The sequence below is a fragment of the Leptonotus elevatus genome, chromosome 11 (genome assembly GCF_054856555.1).
Source record: "Leptonotus elevatus isolate MCC_2025b chromosome 11, RoL_Lele_1.0, whole genome shotgun sequence".
In the NCBI taxonomy this organism is placed as follows: domain Eukaryota; kingdom Metazoa; phylum Chordata; class Actinopteri; order Syngnathiformes; family Syngnathidae; genus Leptonotus; species Leptonotus elevatus.
Genome location: NC_141249.1, coordinates 13,000,115 through 13,021,770, shown reverse-complemented (window position 1 = coordinate 13,021,770; position 21,656 = coordinate 13,000,115). Strand labels below are relative to the sequence as shown.

General features: G+C 39.7%; 1 protein-coding gene and 1 non-coding gene across 2 annotated transcripts in view; one reads left to right on the top strand and one right to left on the bottom strand.

The window, feature by feature from the left end:
• Window positions 1-21,656, bottom strand: part of cacna1ea (calcium channel, voltage-dependent, R type, alpha 1E subunit a) — a 92,284-nt gene that overhangs the window by 21,437 nt on the left and 49,191 nt on the right. Inside the window, exons 6-24 of the mRNA XM_086088801.1 lie at window positions 18,297-18,400; window positions 18,015-18,173; window positions 16,758-16,948; window positions 16,089-16,192; window positions 14,441-14,556; window positions 14,248-14,301; window positions 13,175-13,216; window positions 10,469-10,561; window positions 10,167-10,376; window positions 9,592-9,704; window positions 9,400-9,512; window positions 9,188-9,319; window positions 8,093-8,162; window positions 7,872-7,989; window positions 7,549-7,616; window positions 7,222-7,313; window positions 1,785-2,594; window positions 1,002-1,204; window positions 809-914 (exon numbers count right to left, since the gene is read on the bottom strand). Coding sequence (XP_085944927.1) covers window positions 809-914; window positions 1,002-1,204; window positions 1,785-2,594; window positions 7,222-7,313; window positions 7,549-7,616; window positions 7,872-7,989; window positions 8,093-8,162; window positions 9,188-9,319; window positions 9,400-9,512; window positions 9,592-9,704; window positions 10,167-10,376; window positions 10,469-10,561; window positions 13,175-13,216; window positions 14,248-14,301; window positions 14,441-14,556; window positions 16,089-16,192; window positions 16,758-16,948; window positions 18,015-18,173; window positions 18,297-18,400 — 2,898 coding nt within the window. The remainder of the gene's footprint in view (window positions 1-808; window positions 915-1,001; window positions 1,205-1,784; window positions 2,595-7,221; window positions 7,314-7,548; window positions 7,617-7,871; window positions 7,990-8,092; window positions 8,163-9,187; window positions 9,320-9,399; window positions 9,513-9,591; window positions 9,705-10,166; window positions 10,377-10,468; window positions 10,562-13,174; window positions 13,217-14,247; window positions 14,302-14,440; window positions 14,557-16,088; window positions 16,193-16,757; window positions 16,949-18,014; window positions 18,174-18,296; window positions 18,401-21,656) is intronic.
• trnap-cgg (transfer RNA proline (anticodon CGG)) lies at window positions 8,377-8,448 on the top strand. The gene has a single exon. It is a non-coding gene; the product is annotated as a tRNA-Pro (tRNA).

The following is a 21,656-nucleotide window of genomic DNA, read 5'->3' as shown; positions in this document are numbered from 1 at the left end:
AGTATGAAATTACAATGAAACATGACAAATCTGATGAAATAGAACGTTTTCAAGGACGACGTGAATGATTAAAGCCTTTGTCACATTAAACCTAATTCACAGAGCGTCACTAAATAAAAAATTGTGTCAAAGTCACTGTTGTGCAGAAAATGTATCTTTTCACAAAAAGCTTGTTTTCTCTTTATCGTTTCAATTTTTGCTCAGTGTCACTCAAATCACCTATTTTTAAAAGGTGATTACTAAAGAACGGAATAAGGTAGAAACTGGAGGCGGCCATTTTGCCACTTGCTGTCTACTGAAAATGACATCACAGTTGCTCAGGGCTCAGGTAACGTCCAATCACGGTGATTTACAATCTGTTAATTTCTGTTTCCATTATTCAAGTCAATATTATCAGGAGAATCCCACATATGGGAAGCTGGCAATGAGAACTTATGGCAGAGGTGTCCAAACTATGGCCCGGGGGCCATTTATGGCCCGCCATCCAATATTAAGTGGCCCCTGGCATATACAGTACTAAGAAGGAGATCTGCTCCAAATAAATTTGTCTTATATACCGTAGAGCTTTTCAAATATGCAAATAAACTATTAACAATTAAACAAGTAACATTTCTCTTCATAAGACAAATAAAGATAATTACATTTTACAAGCAAAAATTGTGTTTTCTTACAACAGATTGCTCCTGTTTTGCTTCTGAATGCTCTTCAGTGCAGTGGCTGATATTCAATATTCAATTGCTTGATAGACTGATTTTAGTGTGCTTGATAAAGCCAAAAAAATAAAAATAAATCAACACCCGTGGCTTACGGGTTGTCTGGTTTGAAGATGAACATGCTGTCAGGCGTCACAGTGTTGACTGCTTTGATGTCGTCAGCCTCCTCAGACTTGGACGCTTCAGGGTCCTTGCTGTTAACTACGCAGGCAAAAAGAGGGGATAGGAAATGCGTGTTGACAGTCAAGACAGTCAAACAGGAAACAGCTCGGAACATCTAACCGTTACCAGTAATGGTAGACAGCTCCATCGATGCCTCCATGTCGGGCATTTCGACGATCACGCTGGAGCTGAGCTGAGATTTATCCAAGTCTTCTTGGTTGCTCTCTTCTAAAGCAAGTGGACACATTTCTTCTTCCGGACGGAGCTCTGCCTGCTTTTGGACACTGTCTGGTTGCTCAGTGTCCACTGTTGCACTTTGGTCACTATGCCTGATGACATACTTGGAATGAGCGTCTTATGGATCGAACTTTATTTTTTAACTCTATAAAGCCTGAACCATGAAATATTTGAGAGAAAATTCTGATTCTTTGTAAATAGAGTATTTATTGGTCCTGTTGAACAAAAAAAACAACTTTTTTTTTGAAAATCAACTTCCTCATATGACTTTTGATGTGTCATATTTGATACATCTGGTCACAATGCTTTAAATTCGTAAATTTATAACTGTCAAAAATAGAATAATAAACATATTAGTATTTCCAAAAATCAGAAAGAACATTTCATAATAAGAATTAGGTGTCTCTCCTTTCTCAATTGGGGCGATCTTGCAAGGTCGCTGGAAAAGCCATCAGATGGGTGATACTGCCCTCTAATGGATTATCCATGCAATGCATGTGTCAGATCATATACGTAAAGGTTTTAATGGGGAAAAATAAATGTTGTACTCATGAAATAGAGGGCTCTAAATGTCTTGTATTTAATATGATACGTTTGGCACTATGCTATCAAAGTTGTTACAATTGGTAAAAAAAAAGGTTAAGCGCTATAGAAAAGACTGTCGGTTCTCACCTGTTCTCCAAAGGATTGGATTCCTCTCTCCTCTCACACTCCACCTCTACTTTCGTTGGAACCCTGCTCCTCTCCCCGTTCCTCTCCCTGCTGACCGAGCGACTCCCATTCCGAGAAGATGATCCCTGACTCCTGGCCCCGTTCTGACGATTACGCAGCGCCTTCCTGCCCCTGATCCCGCCGGCGTCACCGTTGTCCGGCGGTCTGAACTTCTTCACGGCCCTGTGCTGACGATCACCGTTCAACCTGGGGCTCCTTCTCTCGCTGATCTTGTTGTCGATGTCAAGGCTGGTCTCTGGGGGATTTTCAGGGGTAATACTCAAGGGGTCCAATATCTCTGGAGGTGGCGCTGACATGGGTGGTTCGGGAATAACACCAGACAGAACAGCTTCAAAAGACATCTTCATGGAGGTCTGGTTCTTGGTTGGTGATGCCAGAGGATCCTCAAGGGGGTCTGTCAGGCACTTCAAACCACCTGGTGGAGTGCTCTGCATAGCCATGCGGTGCAGGGACTGCGGGCGCGAGGCGGCAGATCCGTCCTTCTCCTCGCTGGGGCCGCTGAACAAAATCTCCCGGCTGGACATTTGCCGGTGTCTCCGCAGCTGGCTGGTCCTCTGCTCCCACACGGACATGGTCATCCTCTTTCTCCTCTCTCGCCTGGACATGAAAGAGTTAGACGGGTTGAGTGGTGGGACGGGGCGGCCCTCCCTGAGGCTGCCTTGCGCCTCCTCCAAGGAACGGGAGTAGGTGGGTCGACTGCGGTGGATGGCTCTTTTTCTGTACAGGTAGGGCCGCCTCCTTCGGCTTCCTCTGTGGACACATATACATTGATCACGTTGAGTATCACATTTTAGAAAAGAAAGTGAATTGCAAAGTAGTTCATGTTTTTACTGTAAAGTGTTTTAGTTCCAGATCTAAACAAATGTTGTTTGCATTTACAATGGAACCTCTAAAGTCGAACAGCCCTAAGGTCGTACAAATCTGAATTTGGAATGATGTCACACAAGCGGTAGATTAATCAATTTTGTTGTTTGTTTTTCTTTTGCAAAGCAGCTTTAACATGGGGCGTTAGAGAACAAGAAGAAGGTGAAAAAGGGAAGAAGAAGAATACACACGAGCATCTCAATGAATTAGAATATTGTCGAAAAGTTCGTTCACTTCGGTATTTCAATTCCAGAAGTGAAACGGGAATAGAGACCGCAGAGCAAAAATCTGTAAATAATTGATGGCCATTACAACTGCATAAAAGTTTTTTTTATAGATATTGAAAAAATATGCAAATAGACGAATTCCATGCGCAACAAAACCCTGAATAAACAGGGATCCACCGTATTCAAATGTCTTCAGATGGTGAACTCTTGTTAGATATGAGCTAAAATCACCAAAATATAAAAAATAAAATCAAGCAATATTTCACTGAGTGTAGTGGATTTGTATAATATAGGGTGTTAAAAAAAAAGTCAGTTATATATTTTTTTTACTAACAGATATGTTTGAATGTAGGATAAAATAGATGTTGCACACAATAAAATGTTGTCACATTACGTAATTTAATAACAAACAGGGTTTCTGTATTTCTTGTCATTTGTATTTCAGTTAATATGATGTACCAAAAGGAAACCTTTAAATAATGAGCAGATGCATGTAAATAAATCACAGAAAAATGAACGAGCCACTAGAAGACATGGCATATGTCATGTAGACCAATGGTTGGAATAGTAGTAATGTAAATACAAAATATACAAATAAAATAAAAATATATATGCGACTTTCTCAACACAGTGTATGACTTTTAATTTTTGTATTCAAATTATGTTTCCCACAGTATTCTAACTTATTGAGTAGGCGAACTCATTCAAATGAGTAAGACTATAGCATCACTTTAGTAAAATTAAGAAAAAAATGTAATTAATAAAAGGTGGTTAACTTCTGTTTACACTTGTGCAACAATTAAGATAAAAAAAATAAATAACGTGCTTATGCTACGCCAATCATCTTTGCTTGTCATTAACCCCTTCAGACCCATAGACGGTTGCTGTGGACATGACATATTTGCATGTCGAAACCAATAAAACACATGATTTGGATGATGTCAACACTTCTGGTTCATGATTGGATCTTAACAAGCAAGTTGATTTGCATGATGTTCATGTTAAAAATGTTGCATACAAGTTTGGTAAGTTTACAACGCGTTACAGTCCAATATAACAACTAAAAACATGAGGTCCCCCCCAAATTTTCCATGTTGTTCTTTTGTGGGAAAATAATAAAAATCATCAAAACAAAGAAATTTTGCCAAGCAGCAAAAATGCGGGTCTGAAGGGGCTACGGACTTGCTAGAACGTGTTCAACTTGTTTTTACATTTATTAACATCGCAAATACGGTTTATTTATATTTGCATTATTTCCTATGGGAAAATGTGTTGCTGGGGGCTAAGCAGCATTTCGGCACGGCTTGTGTTCGACTTGAAGAGTTTCCACTGAATTTTATTAATATGAAAAATGATGAAAACTGACGTGCATAGCAGATGCTGTAATCAAATGCTTAAGTAGCAACAGCAAGCCATTTCATTTAAAAAAATGAGACCACTGATTTACTGGTTCAGTGATTATGTTTTTCTGAGAATTGCTGTGTGTGCTTTCAACAGAAAGAGTGAAATGTAGAAGTGAGTCAGAGGCATGAATATATATATATATATATATATATATATATATATATATATATATATATATATATTTAAAAAAAAGATGCGATCTGGAGCATGAAGAGAATGAGGTTGCTGTGTCGAGTCAGTGAAGAAGGGCGAGCGGGTGCGAGTGAGACATTCAGAGAGGTGAACGGTAACTCAGCAGTACGTGTTACTTACTGGGGCTTGGATTCTTGCGCGGTCCGTGTTATCAATGAGCGAGTGGTTGAAAACAAGACATTAGTGCTTTGGTGAGCAGACACGTAACAGGCTGGGAGACACACAGCAAAAGATGCTCGTCCTTGGAAAATGAATATGATTTATTTGTTGGAAAAATTTGGAATCAATAGCTTTACCGGAATGCACAAAGCAAATCACACACTACTACAGTGGTGTCCAAACCGTCCATTTTTAAGCGGCCTGCGGGATATACTAAAAATGCCATTTGCTACTAATGCATATCTTTTATTTACTGAAGAGCTTTTCTAAATATGCAAAGAAGCAAATTAACGTAAGTAGTAACAATATTTATGTTCATAACACTGTGGTGAAGAAAGATAATACATTTTTACAAGCAAAAAGGGTTTCCTCGACTTTTTGCTCTGTCAAGGTCCAAATTGCGAACTATTTCACTTAAAGAAATCTGTTCCCGTAGCAGTTTATAAAAAAACACTGTGATATAGAAACAAATGCAATTGCTTGATTGATTTTGATGTACTTGATAAATAAATAAATAAAAAATCAAAGTGGCTGTTGCACCTCAGAGGAAAAAGTTTGGACACCCCTGCGTGACTATTTCTTAAAAAATATATGTGAATGCTGAGAGATGCTCTCACCAAACTGAATTGCGAAAGAAATACATTGACACCAACTAATGAGAATTAACAAAAGACCTGGAAGTGTTTGCGTGTGCACGGCGATGTTTAGCCGACATTTGGTGTATGAATCTAATATGTACAGTATGAAGACTAACTTTAATATCTGACGAGAAATTCAACTCACACAACAATCAAAATATAACACTGTTAATACTTTGATGTGTGTCTCCACAGCAGCCAAACGACACATTGACACACAAGATGGCTGTCGGATCTGAAAACATTCATAAACATTGAGAGCACATCAATGATCGCAGGGCATTTCAGACTTTCACAATTAACACCATGTGTACACAAAAACACAGTTAAAACAACAACATATAAATGTGATTTTACAACACACAAAAGAAGTAATACTATATGTTTCATTAAAAAGATTTTTACACAAAGCATCTGGATGCAGCTGTAATGACAACAACCACCTCCAAGCATTGATGCATCCTCAGGTCATGCTTGGCCAACTTAATGCGTGAATTCAGGTAGAAGCACAATATTCGGAGGAGGGTGCAGAATGGAGGAGCAATTCAAAGTCTGACAGCGTCTCAGCAAGGCTGTTGCAATTTATGATTTTCTTCCTATTATCATGCCAACCAAACACATGCAGAGAATTTATCTTCAGCCTCCATCCGACATGCCGCAACTTCTTTTTTCTTTTTTTTTATCTCCTGCCGCCATGCAAGTTTGTTCAAGGTCAGCAGTGCGCTGGCTACTGAAATGAGATAAAGTTCAGAGCGCCCTCCGTGCATACAGATGCCGGCAAACTCCTGTCATCTCTCTCTCGCTTGTGACGAGCAGCCGTCACGCTAGCTCAGCTCTAACTAACGCACATTTTTTTCTTTTTCAGCCAGTACCATTTGGTTTTTGGGTGAAAACAAAAGGGAAAGGGAAACATATCTTTCACATGCCCGTACGACAAACGTGTTTCTCGTGCATATCGAGTCAAAGGCAGGCTACGATCCTGTCATGCACATGCGCATCCACCACTGCACGCAACACGCTATGGTCAATCTTGTCACCTGGAAACCTAACCAAGAGGGAACAAGGTCAAGTACATTCCCAAAAGCCCTATGTGACTTCACACAGTGTATATAAAAAAAGTCTACACACCCCTGTTCAAATGCAATATTTTTGTGATATAATATATATATACCAAGCTAAATCCTTTCCAAACCATTTCCACATTAATGTGGCTTATAACCACCTCAACTCAGCTGAATTCAATTTTTTTCCCAATATGTGGTTGCATAATTGTGCACACCCCCTTATAAGTAGGATGTTGCTATGTTCAGCATTAAGCAAACACATTCAAAGTCTTCAAATGGGAGTGAGCACGCACACACTCACGCATATTTATTTTTCTTTCCCCCTGATGGCCCATGCCAGAATTTCCTGGAATTTTGACAAAGTGGATCGGGGGCATGAGATATATACAGACCATAGCCGAAAATTTCTTATTCAAACAATGTCACCGCTCACGGCAACATATCACCAAAATTAAACACTGTCCAGTGTAATTGTCGATAATGGGCCAGGCAGTGCATAATTTTCCACCCACACTTTAGTTACCTTTGAATTACCTAATAGCAACAATATTGACTGACTAATGACCCCGCAGGACATAATAAGTGCACTTGTCTCTATGACAACAATATGAACCTATTATGTTATGAATATCCAAGGAGACAAGGACAAAGAGTGAATGTCAACAAGTCTGTACCAAAGCCTCCATCCATAACTACTTCATCAAACTAGTCAGTCGTGTGACTTAAGTTCTATACGGACGCTCATTGCAGTGGGGGAGGCAGTATAGGGAGAAGATGAGAAGAGAGACAGAGGGAGGCGATGTGAAGGTCAGGCAGAAGAAGGACTTACTCTGAAGACATGAAGGAGGAGAGTGGGCCGACCTCCTTCGCCTTCTGGAGAGCATGCTTCTGGTTGAAAGCAGCTTCAGCTTCCTCCTCGTCCTAAGAGTGAATACAGAGTCAAATGTGATTTTTCTTTTTTTGGCTAATGACTGCAAATCCAAGTGATGGGTGGAGAATATGAGAACCTACACCACTTAATGATATTCATCACAAGCGTTTTAGTTGTGAAATGAATAACAAGTGTCAGAAACGAACAATATTATCTTTAGAACGATCCCTTTTTTTAAATGCTGTTCTTGTATTATTATTATGACCATTGTTTATTGGGCTCTACCTTAGTGAGCTCTTGTGCATTAGCAAGGTTGTCCACAGCAATGGCCAAGAAGACATTTAGCAGAGTGTCTGGTTAAACTTGAGTTAAGGAAAAACGCAATTTGTCTTATTACAGCAACAACAACAACAACGAAAACACTCAGGCCAGTAGCAGCACATTTTGTTGAATTTCCATTATATTCCCATAATAGAGGGAGAAGAGAGTATATTTGTTTGCCACTGAGATAACAAATAAATTGAACCAGAAGCTATCCTGTTGCTTAACGCTGTTGGAACGCCGAAACCTGAGCGAGGAGGAGGCGGAAGAGTAAAGGAAGAGGATACAGTTCCCAAACAACGTGAGGACGATGAAGTATATCGAGGACCACATGCCGGACTCGACTCCCCCCTGAGAGCGAATACCACTGTACATCACCTCATTCCAGTCCTCACCAGTCAGGATCTGACAAAACAAAAACAAAAACACATCAAATGGCAGTACAATTTATTGGCTTATGTTTCCCGGTAATTGGTCTGAATAGCTTTAGCATGACTGACTAGCCAACCTGAAAGACAGTCATGATGGCTGCAGGAAAGGTATCAAAGTTTGTGGGAGTGTAGTCCTCAAAGATGAACCTGTAGAGACGCAGAACATTTTGACAAAATACTTTATTGACAGCTTGAGTATATATTTTGAGGCTATAAAACATAAGAGACATTAAACCTATTCTAAATAAAAGAGTTTACATTCAAACTATTAAAGCACCATTATGTCATCATTTTACCGACAGAAAAATAAAAATTCAAAATTATAACCAATGGGATAAACTGGGGAAACTCTCACTACAGTGGCTCGTTGGTCTAGAGGTATGATTCTCGCTTCGGGTGTGAGAGGTCCCGGGTTCAAATCCCGGACGAGCCCTTACTTTATAGTGAGTTAAATGATTGCTTTGCTGATAATTTACCGCACTTAACAAAATGTGGGTAAAAAGTGAGAAAGCGGCTTCACTGGCGGAAATTGCACTTGACTATCTTGGCTTGTCTTTGGTGCGAGAAGTCCAATGCAAAAAAGATCCTAAGGCGACCCTTGACAACATCATATAATTTGCTGTGCTGCAAATGGCACGTTACTGGCTAAATGTAGTTCTTTAGTCTTGGGTATGATTCTTGCTTTGGATTTGCAGATGAGTGCTTACTTTACTTTAGTTTTTTATATTTTGGCACAGTCCAGCAGCTTAAAAGCTACTGTGAAACGGGATAGTGAAATCAGGTGAAAGAGGTCTGTCTCCCCCCGTTGGTTATTGTTTTTAAAATCTCTTGGACAGATTGTAATCATAAGGGAATTTTGTTGCTCTATACATGAGCAATTATAATTTTTTTTAAAAAAAGTGAAAATTGCACATCAACAGCTAAACATGGTTGGTCGACTCTAGCGGTATGATTCTTTCTTTGGATGTGAGAGAGCTAAGGTTCAAAGAGCCCTTACTTTACACCTAGTTCAAGGCTCTTTTGTTTGCATTTATCACAAAAAAAAATGACGGCAGAAAAAAATGTCTTATTAGTTCTTATTAATTTAGGTGACTTTTTGTGACTGATGTTTGATAAAGATGAATTTCTGAAGAGTAAATCTCTGGAAGCGAAGATGGACTTCTAAGTCTTACCTGCCACCGAAGAGTTGCATGCCCAGAAGAGCAAAGACGACAATGAAGAGAAAAAGGAGAAAGATGAGGGAGATAATGGACTTCATGGAATTCATCAGTGACACCACCAGGTTCCTCAGAGATGCCCAGTACCTTAATTTGAAATCAAACCGTCACGCAAAGTAAGAATGGGTCAAGTTTTGATCTCAATCGCCTTGGAAAGAAGCACAAACTTGGTGATTTTGAAGATCCTTAGCAGACGAAGAGCACGCAGGACGCTGATCCCAAAGGAAGTGCCTGGCCTGAAGACACCCCAAAGCACTTCGAAGATGCTGCCAACAATCACCTGTGGATGTCAAAGGACAGGAAATGAAGATTTTGTAGAAGAAGAGTAGGGATTGAGGAGAAGGAGACGGGGCACTGACGCTGAAGTCGAAGCAGTTGAAAGAGGAGTGGAAGTAGAGGCGAGGGCCCAAGCTGTACATCTTCAGGAACATCTCAGTCAGGAACAGAGCAAGGAACAAGAACTCTGCATAGTCTGGAGCAGCAACAGACACACACAGATTAGCATAATCAAATGATGTAGTCACTTTAAAGGCCTACACTGGCACTTACCTATTTGTAATATAAATATTTTTCCCATGAAATTGTATTCATTTATTTCCAACATAGTATTCTCCTCATTTCATAGTGTTCTTAGCGGCACTGCTTCCAATTATGTATGTAGATGTTTGATTTTCTGCCCTATGAGATTGTGGTATCTTTTGTGCTGCCATGTCACTCTAATCTGCTTAGAGTAGAGCATTAGAAATGTGACTACAACTATATATTAGCAATTTAACCGTTTTTTAACCAATCAGATTTAATATTCATCCTCACAGAGCAGATGAGTTGGCCCATAATTCCATTCTCTGATTGAAGCGGCCTCTGAAAACGTTAATAATTGCCCATAGGTGCCACAAGATGGCAGCAAAGGACTACAACATAAATCTTGACTCACACAGAAAATTGGACAGCCAGAGTGGCTGGTTGTGGTGAACAATAGCCACACATAGCGTGTTGAGAGCCACCAGACCCAGCACCGTCCAGTAGAAAGCATGCGTTTTCACCACGCGGCGGATGGAGATGCGCAGGATGCGTTCCTTGCGGCGGAAATACACGGCGGGACCTCGCCTGCCCCTTCTGAAGCTCTCTCTGGCCATGGGGATACCTAGAGGGAAGGTAGAAAGAAGCGCCGGTGCCCTGCTGCTCAACTTGAGATGAAGACGGTCACCTAAGAAAACCGGCAAGACGTCCACTCACCCACTGAGGAAATGTCGCCATATTGTTCGTCTCCTGGAGCCCGATGTGGCGACTCTATGCCTCTCTTTTTTATAGTGGTGGCCCTCTTCAGCACTTCACATGGAGCAGTTTTAACACAACAAACAGATCAGTAAAACTATTTTATATGCAGGTGCGGAAACAAGCCTGTACGTATTATTACACAAATACAGTAGTGAGTTTACAAATGTAACATTGTAGCCTTTAGAATAATGCTCAGTGAAAAAAAGAGCAACCTTTCTATTCAATGAATTTCACCAACCTTCCATAGATTTCACAATCACATTTTACTTTGCCTTTTAATTGAGAAAATATAGTTGTCTAAAGATTATTCTCAATTTTTTAAAAAAGAGGAGAAAAACACAAAAAATTACATCATATGCATTTAATCAGTTAAAGTGATTAATGAGTGTACTGGTAATAACATTTCATAAATAATGAAAAAGAATGCCCTTTACCATCCAGCACTTTTAGCACTAACAACAAAAACGAGTTGAACAGAACAGAAAAGATTTGTTCAAATGTTCAAAAACAGCACCCACCCCCTGAAAAAAACATCTTCTTTGAACACCTTCATGCAAAACAAGGCACAGGCATTATCAGAAGATGCAACCCGACCACAAACACGAGACAACTGACATTAAGGAACGCATACACGCATGACACCCTAATGCCAGTATAGTTTTAGCTGAAAGGCAAAAGTTCTTTCAAGCTCATTTGCATTGCAGTAGAAGGAGACCAAAACAACAATACTTTAATGTTCACTTAATGATCCAAACAGCTGAATGCCATTTAATGATCTCTCTCATCGCAGACCATGCTCCGAAGGGGCTTGGCAGGCCATGCATGTATTATTCATTCTTTTCGTTTACAATTGGAAATAAGTCAATTAAAAACGAAATAGAGACTCATTATTTTTTGTTATATCTAACACACACATACACACAAAAGAAAAAAAATAATGCTTGATTTTTCACAATTAAAATCTTGTCTCAGAACAAAAATATTTCAAAAGAAAACCCAGTCACAGGAAGGAGTTTGATTTTATTATTTAATTGGTTGTGTTTATATGGACCTAAAGTTTCTTTAGGGGCATTAGCAAAAAATATGTTAGCTTTAGCTATCACAATGAGTTTGGACCATGGCTAGGATCCAACAAATGCATATACACATTCACAGTTTAATCATGAATCTACGATGGCGTATTAGGGCCCCGTATAAATATATATTTTTAGAGGGCGGGGGCAATATTCCGAGAAAAAAACTCGCAAATTGATCACTTTGTAAAGTCACAAATTTGCGAGAAAAAACTCTATATATAAGGCAGGATGGAGATTGATTCATTCTTAATTTAAACTTTATACTTGTCATACACGGCAGCGAGAGCGACAACACTTCCTGATCCCCTATCAGCTGACTAAGCACTAACCAATCAGATGCTAGCATACTTTAGGTAAATGCAAGTGAATGACGGAGAGCAGCAGATTCGACAAACTTAGATACTTGTACAATAAAATTACTAAAACGCATGAATATGTAAATAATATGTAAATAATAATTCTGGTAAAATAAAATTTCACAAATTTAAGATTTTTTTCTTGCAAATTTGCCACTTTATAAAGTGGCAAATTTACGACTTTATAAAGTGGCAAATTTGCGAGTTTTTTTTCTTCTCTTAATATTGCCCCCACCCTCTAAAAAATATCTATATCTATTTGTACGTGGCCCTAATACGCTGTCCTAGATTCATGATTAGACTGTGAATGTGTATATATATTTGTTGGATCCTGGTCATGGTCAGACAGCACAAGCTGAGCATTCTAGCGGTATATTTCCAATGTTACAATGCGTGCACAGCTAGCTTCCACCAGATGTCGGGACCTCGCAAAAAAAAGTTGCATAATAGCGAGTGCATTCACTTGTATAGCACTGTTAAACCAAGATAGCATTTAGCATTAGCGAACAAAAATCAATTGTGCAATCGCTTATCTTTATTGATGCTCATTACCAACTTCCAGATCACATAAACACAACCAAGTCTTGCGGCCCATTTAAAAAAAAAAATTTGGGGGCTCTGCTCAAATCATACGTCTTTTTGGTGCTTGATTTAAAAATAAGCAACAAAATAATGAGTCATTTTTCGATTGTCAACTAAAAATGGAGAAAACGAATGACACACAAATCCATGCACTTGTTTGAAGGTGAGTTCTCATTCAGTTTCACGAGAGTCGACGTGCATGCCTGGGTCAGTGTGATGAGTGCGATTTGACCTTTTGGTGCTGGAGGCGTTTATAATTATATTTCATCCTGTCCTGATGCGCCCTCCTCATTTTCCTTCCTCTATTGCTGAATATACTTCACAATATTTGCTTGGGGACTTTTTTTTAATAGGCCACTAATCAAACACAAGCACACACTGTTTGCTAAAGGTGTGAAACACACACTCGCCATGCACAAGCACTTGCATTCCGCTTATTCTTTCCAGACTGGTGGTTGTCAAGGCAACAGCAGAGCACCACCTTTCTTTTCAATCAAAGCATTCAGAGCAATTGCGTTCATTCTCATCAAAACAGCTGCTCCCACTATCTAACAACGCTGCAAAAGTTGCTCCCACGAATGCGTGCACATGTGGCAAATGGCGTGGTGAAGTTGAAGAGGCAGCGAGCAGATGAGAGGAGGGTTGCTCACCGTAGGCGCCGCCTGTGCTCCACTCAGGGAGCTTCCTGAGAGCTGCCAATCAATCAACATTTAATAAAAGTCCTGCTGCTTCAGTGAGGAGGAAAGGTCACAGTCATGAGAGCAGGGGCCTGGCTTGCCATTGGCTAATGTGCCAAAATGACCAAAGCAAACTTTGTGCCATTGGTGGTCTCGTAATAACACGTAAGTGCTATAAACAACGGCGGCTTAGCATTGGGGGAAGATGACGCGTGTTATCTTCCAGTACATAATGGATTTTACATTTAATACAGAGCAGAATGCCTAAGTAGGGGTGGCTGTCAAGGAGGCTGATAAGTCATATTTGGAGCCGATATTCATTTTCAGTAAAGGGGGGTGGGGGGGGGGGGGGTGGTTGTGGCATAAAAAAAACAAAAAAACTAATTCCATTCTTAAAGCATATGTTTATTGAACACGTTTTCAGATTTATTATTTCTTGCTTCTTTTTTTAATCTTAGGCAATAAAATTTTTTAAAATTCTAGCAAAAAGGTTCATAAGTATGCCTTAAAAAGCTACATGAAAACTTAAACAAGTAAATACGATGGCTCCCTATTTTTGTCTACTGTAAATACATTTTTAGAAAACTTGAGGTAACTGAACTAAACAAAAACAAATGGTGCAGTGGGTTGATCAGCATCTCTTGTAAAAAAAAAAAAAATACTATTTTTAATAAATAGTTCCCGGAGCTTATCGGCCGTCAGATTTTTTTTTCTTATTTAAAAGCCAATACAGTACTGATAGCCACCAAAATGTTGAATATCGGCACCAATAATCGGCAATAATTGGTCTACTATGTAATGCAGTATATGACTTTATGATTTCAACAAGTTATTGAGATGTACAGGTGCATCTCAATAACTACCTGTACGTTGTTTTTGGAGCGTAAATCTTAAAATCACATCAGTAAGTGACAAGACCGTAGTTTCCTGTTTTGCTACTTTTATCCAGGAAATTCATAACAACATATAATTTGACCTGCTTGCAATGTAATCAAATAGAGATCATAAAGAAAGGAAATTAAAAAAAGGCAAAAATGGAGACTTACCATCAAGGGCTGAGGGTCCGGGATTTTTATTTTCCTCTGCAAGCATTACCTCCTCTGGAAAACAAGAACCACAAACAAACAGCTGGTCTTACATGATGAACGTTTCTAATCTTGTTCAATTGGGTTGGTTTGTCTATAATAAAACCTCTAAAACTGCTTTATCTTTGTGATATAAAACTGTGAGCAACGCCACCTGCTCTGTCGATCCAGGCCCGGTAACCGTTGAGCTCTCGCTCGATCTGCTGCTGGCGTCGCAATTTCATGAAGGCCCTGCGGTTTTCCACCCTCTCCCTTTCTTTGGCGAACTCGCTGCAAGATCAAAACACAAAATTACTTCAGTTACTTTTGTTCAGCGAGGACTGAAAAGTATTTGGAGGAGACATAAAGTGATTTTGTAGCAAAGGCACACACATAAACACTCCCCAAGGTTCTTTAGAATTGAACGTTATGTACAGTATTGTTGATCCGTGTGTAGTCGTCACATACAGTGGAACCTCGATTTAACAGAACTGGAACCAACGGACTTTGGATATAACAGAAGTTAGTGTTAGTTACAGAATTGACTGCAATCAACAGAAAGGAGCCGTTTCTCAGTTGGCATTCTTGTCCATTCTTACGTCCTTGTTGTCTTGTGATACATCACCAGTCGAGGCCCAAGTACTGTTCCAATTGAAAGTATGTATAAACCTTGATGTTGTTTTTGCCGGCTAGCTTAAACCCAGCATAAATTGCGGATTAGCTAGGAAATATCCCAAGATTCAATTCGTGCTGCTATCACTTGGGGAAGTAAACAGCCATTCTAATTTACAAAGAGACTCACTTTTAAGGAAGAACTTTTTCGTGTTCGTTCTTAGGAAGACCATACTTAGCGAGTTCACGAAACCGTACTCTGCGTTCATCATATTAAGAGAATAGTCCACGTGGTTCACACATACAGTATACAGAAGACAGGCTCATGTGTCTACATGGCGGCCATATTAGCAGGGGCGAATGTCCCATGAGAGATATTGAAAGCAGACATTAGCTTTAGCTTAGCGTCGCCATAGATACGTAGCTGAAAAGTGTTGTACTCACCATGTAGTACTCTACACATCTCTGCGTAGTCTTGTTTTTTTTTTTTGTCAAGCCCTTATCTATGGAATCCAATTGTAGCGGAGGTGAAAAAAGAAAGCGTGCTAACATGCATGCCATAAGATGCATGCCACGCACCGGCGAGGTAGCCTTTGGATAAACTTTCAAACTTTTCCAACAGTGTCAAGCCTTTTTATATTTACAAATATTGTATACCATAATAGCCATTTTTAGTACAAAGTACAAAACAATATTTTGTACTGTACTGGGTGTTTTTCATGTATGAAACAAGTCCTTCAATTTAACAAACAATTGGCTCAAACATCTCTTTCCTCAAATAACCTGTTAAATCAAGGTTCCACTGCACAATGTCGTTGACTATCCTTGCTGCATTTTGTTCACATTCACATCTGCATATATAGTTTTATTATATATTCGCGTATAGTTGTCACTGCACTGCTGTTAGTTAGCGTTGCTGGTGTTCTCAGTTGCTTACTATAAGATATTTCTTTAAACCTACATTGCCGACTACTCTTATTGTTGTTCTCATTTACTTCTGCATGTATAGTATCTATTCATATACTGTTTGTCATTCACATCCACATATATAGTATTTATTATTCAAGCACAGTTGCCATATGCATTACTGCTGCTCATTCTGCTCAGTCCCATTGTCTGGGGTTGTAATTATGCACATTGATGTTATTATATTTACCATATATATTTACGTACTGGGACACAGTAGAGCAAGAAGTGAAAAGTATGCGTACCCAGAGAGGACTCCAAGCACCAAGTTCAGGACAAAGAAGGAGCCGATGATTATAAGCGGGATGAAGTAGAGCCAGTTCCAACTGGGACCCAAGGCATCGTCGGCCTAAGGCGTAAACACACATCAGAACACAAAAGGTGTTTACATTCATTATTTTTTATTTAGCTGTTTTTGATGCATAATCAATCAGATTTAGCACATTAACAAAACATCATATTGCCAATAAGACAATACTGCACACGTTAGATTGAGGGATCCTATAGCTGAAGAAACTACTGTACTTTTTTTTTTTAATCATTGTTGTTGATGTCCAATTAATAAGTATGCAAGTACTGTTCTTTTTCAAACTCTCTCCCTAAAGAAAAATGAATACAAATGTTTGTATACCGTAGACGACTGATGACAGAATTGGAACCATATCATTATTTTAATTTGTTTTGTTTAATGATTGCGCTATTCTGAAATTCCTTATAGTTCAAGTTGAATCCAATGACAAATGAAATAATCGTGTTTTACTTAATCATTCATTATTTCTCTAAAGAATTGGAGGATGCAGTGCTTGCACACACCCACGCAAACAACACCACTTCCAGTTGAACTTTCTTCCGAAAACAAAAATAGGCAATAACAGAAATAACAGCATGGACTCAAACGTTGGTTCCAGTCTTACATTGTAGAGCACAGTGGTCCATCCCTCCATGGTGATGCACTGGAAGACGGTGAGAACAGCAAAGAGGATGTTGTCAAACTGAGTGATGCCATGATTGGGGCCGATCCACGTGTCGCTGCAGGCGTATTTGGCCGGGCACTGCCGCACACCGCATGGGAACTCGTACTCAGAGGAGTCCACCGTCTCGTTTTCTGTAGAGGTGCAGACGCAAAAAAAAAAGAGACTTAAAAAGTCTACACACCCCTCTTCAAATGCTATATTTCTGTGATTGAAAAAAAAATGAGAGTGATAAATTATTAATGTATTTAATGCGACCTATATTCAGTACATCTCAAAAATAAAAATGATGATCATGTTACATTTAAAGCACCTCTGATTATCCGTATAAACTACAGATTTTCTAGTAGTCTTTTCCTGACGTTTTTTTTTTATGTTTAGTGCTAACATTGACTGCGCTATAGAACTGTTCAAAATTCCCTCCACAGGTAGCTGTTGAATGCATATATGACGCCGTGTGTGCTCATTCATGCGTACATGATTAGAATAATGCTGCTACGACCAAAAGTCTTACGTCAATGTGGGTGACAGAAGGTCACTCATGCATAACACACCCATTACGGCAGCCAAATATAGCTCAGTCATACCTCTTTGCATTTAGGTTGCGCAATGCTGTTTACAGCTAGAAATTGGAAAATGACTTTTTCATCTCTACACGCTGATGAATTATTCATGAATTTTCCAACTACAAATTGCTCCCTTTTGTTTCATTCATTCCATGAGGGCGAGGCAGAAGATGATTTTTTTTTTCCCCACAGCAGCCCAAATTAGTGCTAGACAGAGGAAGAATCTTAAATAACAGTAATATCCGGATGCCACTGCTGGGTTCTCTCACAAAAATGTGCAGCTTGATTTATAGCATCATTGTTCTGTTCGCATAAAACTGGGACATGATGATTCAAGTATGTATTGGTACCACTCAGTGGGAAATGCCTCATAGAATGGTCTGTAACTGTGCAGCTAACATGAAGTTGTGTGTATAGACTCATTGACCACTTCATAAGGCACACCTGAACAAGCAAACACAGGACTTGTTGGCAGTTGCAAAACAAAGATCCGTTCACAATCAGCAGCGTGTGCTCCTTCATTCTGCCACATTGGATCACGTCGGGGTCACCAATGTGGTAGAATGATGTGTTGCTGTATTAGGTAAGATTGTGTAACGTGTGTTTGGGATGTGCGTGTGCTCGAAATGCTAACCCAGAATTCCAGGCTGCGGCGTGCAGGTGTGGTGCAGTTTCCCGCTGTAAAACTCCAAGCCGATGATGGCGAACATGAGGATGGCGAAAAAGAGCAGCAGGCCAATCTGGAGCAGGGGAACCATCGCCTTCATTATGGACTTCAGGACTATCTGCAGACCTGAGAAGAGAGGGAGAATTTTTGCATTTCTATGGACATCAATTGTAGTTGCTATTTTTTACGTCAAGGTCTGACAAAAAAAAAAACTTTCCACACAAAGAAAATTCAATGCTTGCTACTCACTGGGGATGCCCGAAACCAGTTTGAGCGGTCGCAGCACCCGCACTGCCCTCAAAGTCCTCAGGTCCACAGATTTATTCATGTGAGCACCTGCTGCCGCCAGAATCCTTACCAACAGACAGAGAGAGAGAGAAATGTGAAAACAAGTACACAAGGCAGGAATGTTGTGATTTCATACAAAAAGTGGATACCCTCAAGGAAAAGGGCTGCAGTGCTCTAATATGGAGCATGAGGACGTGAGGCTCTGCAGCCGTAAGCAACTGGGAGGTTTTTCGAGGTTGCGTGTAGGAGGATATGCTGTGCCAAGTGCTAGTTTAGGGCACAATAAAGCAAGCGGCTCCGATGAATGCCCGCAGCCTGAAGCCACATGAACCTCACGGACACTGTCACACATACGTACACACAGACAAGGAGGGTTTTTTTTTTTTTACAGCTAGACAATGCCGATTTTTTTTCCTCTCTCTCTCTCTCTGTGACATTTACACCTCACACTAGTGGTTCTCTGTCCACTCTAAATACGAGGGCTGCGCACCAATTGGTGATGACTCAAATTGAGATGTGAATTGGCCGTAAAAACAAATCATGAAGCAACATTTCTTGATTTGGGTTAGAACGAATTATAGCATATTGTCGTTTGTACTAGTGTCACAGTAATGTTTAAATGGAAACGTGTGACGTATGTGGGAAGTGCACTGAGCACTCTTCGAGAGCGACCCCTGGAAATGTTTAGTGAACATTTGGGTTATTATCAACCCAAATAACGCTTTGTTTGTGTTGGGTCACATTTCGAGGTTATTTTGCTGAGAGTCAAGAAGCTGTTGAGTCAAATGAACAATGTATTGGTTAATATGGGTGATATGTGAGTGTAATGACATTTTAGGGTCAAATTAACCCATTGTTGAGTTACCCAAGCGCAGATCTGAAAAATGTGAAATTGTCATACTGTAGTGGTTGAGTCAACAACATAATTTTCAGCATTGTGGAATTCTTCAGTTTATCTCATTATTATGGTATTTTACTACTAATCTTCACCAGTGGCAACCCATAGATTTGGTACCTATATTCAGTGGGGATTTCAACAATCTATGCCTCTTATTACCACAATTCTGGAAACCATTAACACTGGTTAAAAAAATAAAAATAAAAATAAGTTGACTAAGTCAAATAAGTTGAAAAAAAACTTTTGCCAAAAAATCTTTGCCCCGCGGGTTGGCTGTCATCATGTACATAAACTTCTACTCTATTGTAGGCTAAGCTAACTACCCACAGCCTATTTACATCCTTTATTGGTAGAAAGTTGATGTAGTCAATGATGTCTCATTTGCCACAACGATTATGTTTACACCAGATGCCCATCCCGACTCAACCCACCCATTTTTATCCAGATTTTGGACTGCTAGTGGCTGGGAATTGGGGTCTAGCATTACGGGTCATTGTTAGCGGTTAGCCACTCAGTAATCTATCGCATCAATCAGCCGAAAGATAACATAGTTTATAATCCACCACCGCTAGTTGGAACGCACTGTATGGTGTTTGTAGACTAGACATGTTAAGATGAAGAAAGTTGGAAATGTAAAGCAACTTTGTGGTAAAATGCAATAAAGCTAAACTTAGCTTAACATAGCTAAGAGACACGTCTGTTATCAACACATCATTCAGCAGAGATTGAATGTGAGTGCAGTGGAATGATTGTTGTGAGAAAATGTACAAGAAATATAATTTAAGAAATTAAAAAAGAATGTCATTAAAAGAAGACCAGACTGGACTGGGGGTAAAACACATCAGTTCAGCCTGACATAAGTCACACAGGGTGTGAAGGACTGAAATAGCTCATCATCATCATTATCATCATCATCGCCCAAAATATCGAAATGGAATTATCCTCATGAGCTTCACACTTCCAACTATCACCCTGTGGAGTTTCCCCTCAGCCTCATTTGTACCCAAGCTCTTTATCTCCCTCTTGCCTTCCTCCTCATCTTCTTGGTCACGCTTTCCACAACTCCCATTTGTTGTCATGTCATCCGGCACTTGCTGCACATCTCTCTTCTCTCACGCCTTTCTTCACATCATTAGGCTGTCGTATCTGCTCTTTAGTTGTTATGGCGACAAACGGCGAGGGGTTCTAAAAATGTCACCATCGTTTAGTTCAGTCAGTCAGTGGTCGGGTGGATCTGACTTTGAACATCCACCAGGCTAATGAAATCCGTTATCTGCTGTCCTTTATTAAGCAAATATGTTTGTGTACAAGGGAGTTTGTTAGTGCAGGACTGTTGGATATTCTGTGGCAATTTAAAAAAAAAATACGACGAACCTCGCCATTACTTGTGTGCAATCATTAAGTACGACAGCTTTGCCGTCTGGAGCTGGAAGTCTGACAACAGACAGTGCGACATGTAAATAAGCCAAGGGAGTAAAAACACACGCTTGGATTGGCACAAAACAACTTGGCTCACATTTTGTGTCCTCCCTCCTTTCCTCACTCACAGGCTGTTCATTTATTTGTGCACTTTTTGTGTCTGGCAAAATAGAAAGTAAGATCCAACAATGTTTTATCCACAATGAGATAATTACAATAAAATAAAATTGCTGCCTTGTGGTGGTCCTGACTCGCCAACCAACCACCAGTCTGCATTTTCCCCATCAAACTCGTACGCACTTTCCAAAGCCAAAACAGCATCTGTAACTGAAACTATATGATCTTTCAACTGTAATAATGCTCACTTGTGAAAAGTTGCCTTTCTAGTTTAATCCTTGCAACAGAGAAGACTGATTACGCGCATACAGCAATGAATGAGGTCTGAACATGACAGTTACACAGATAAACAAAAAAATCGGTCATTTTAGCTCAAAGCAGCCATTCTGCAAGATTTCCACTTTTAGTTTGTAGCGCTTCATTGTACTGAGACCGGTTCAGTTCGCTCATTATTTCATATTCCCGTGTCAAATTTTACGCGTTGAGTTTAATGAACACTTAATGAAAGCAATTAAGTGTAGACATAAATGGCAGTTGAATACTCGTTGTATTATGATGACCTTTAAAATATTAAATGTCATCGCTTCATTAGTGGTCCCTCACAGACATTTGTGTGAAAAGTTGTGGTAATCAAGCGGGGGTCATGTGCTTCGTGAGGTCTACGGGGCTGCCCACTAATCAGTTCATTCTAGGGTCGAAGTGGATATGTTGGTCAAAACCAAATTAATTTCCTCTCAGCCTATTATGTTTACAAAGCACATCATAAAAAAAGGAATGTAATGTAGTTGATTAATTTGATCCAGGTCAAACTGTCATCATCGTAAAATGATTATAGTACAGGTTTGTTATATAATATATTGTACTTGTTAAACTGAGAGCTATTATTT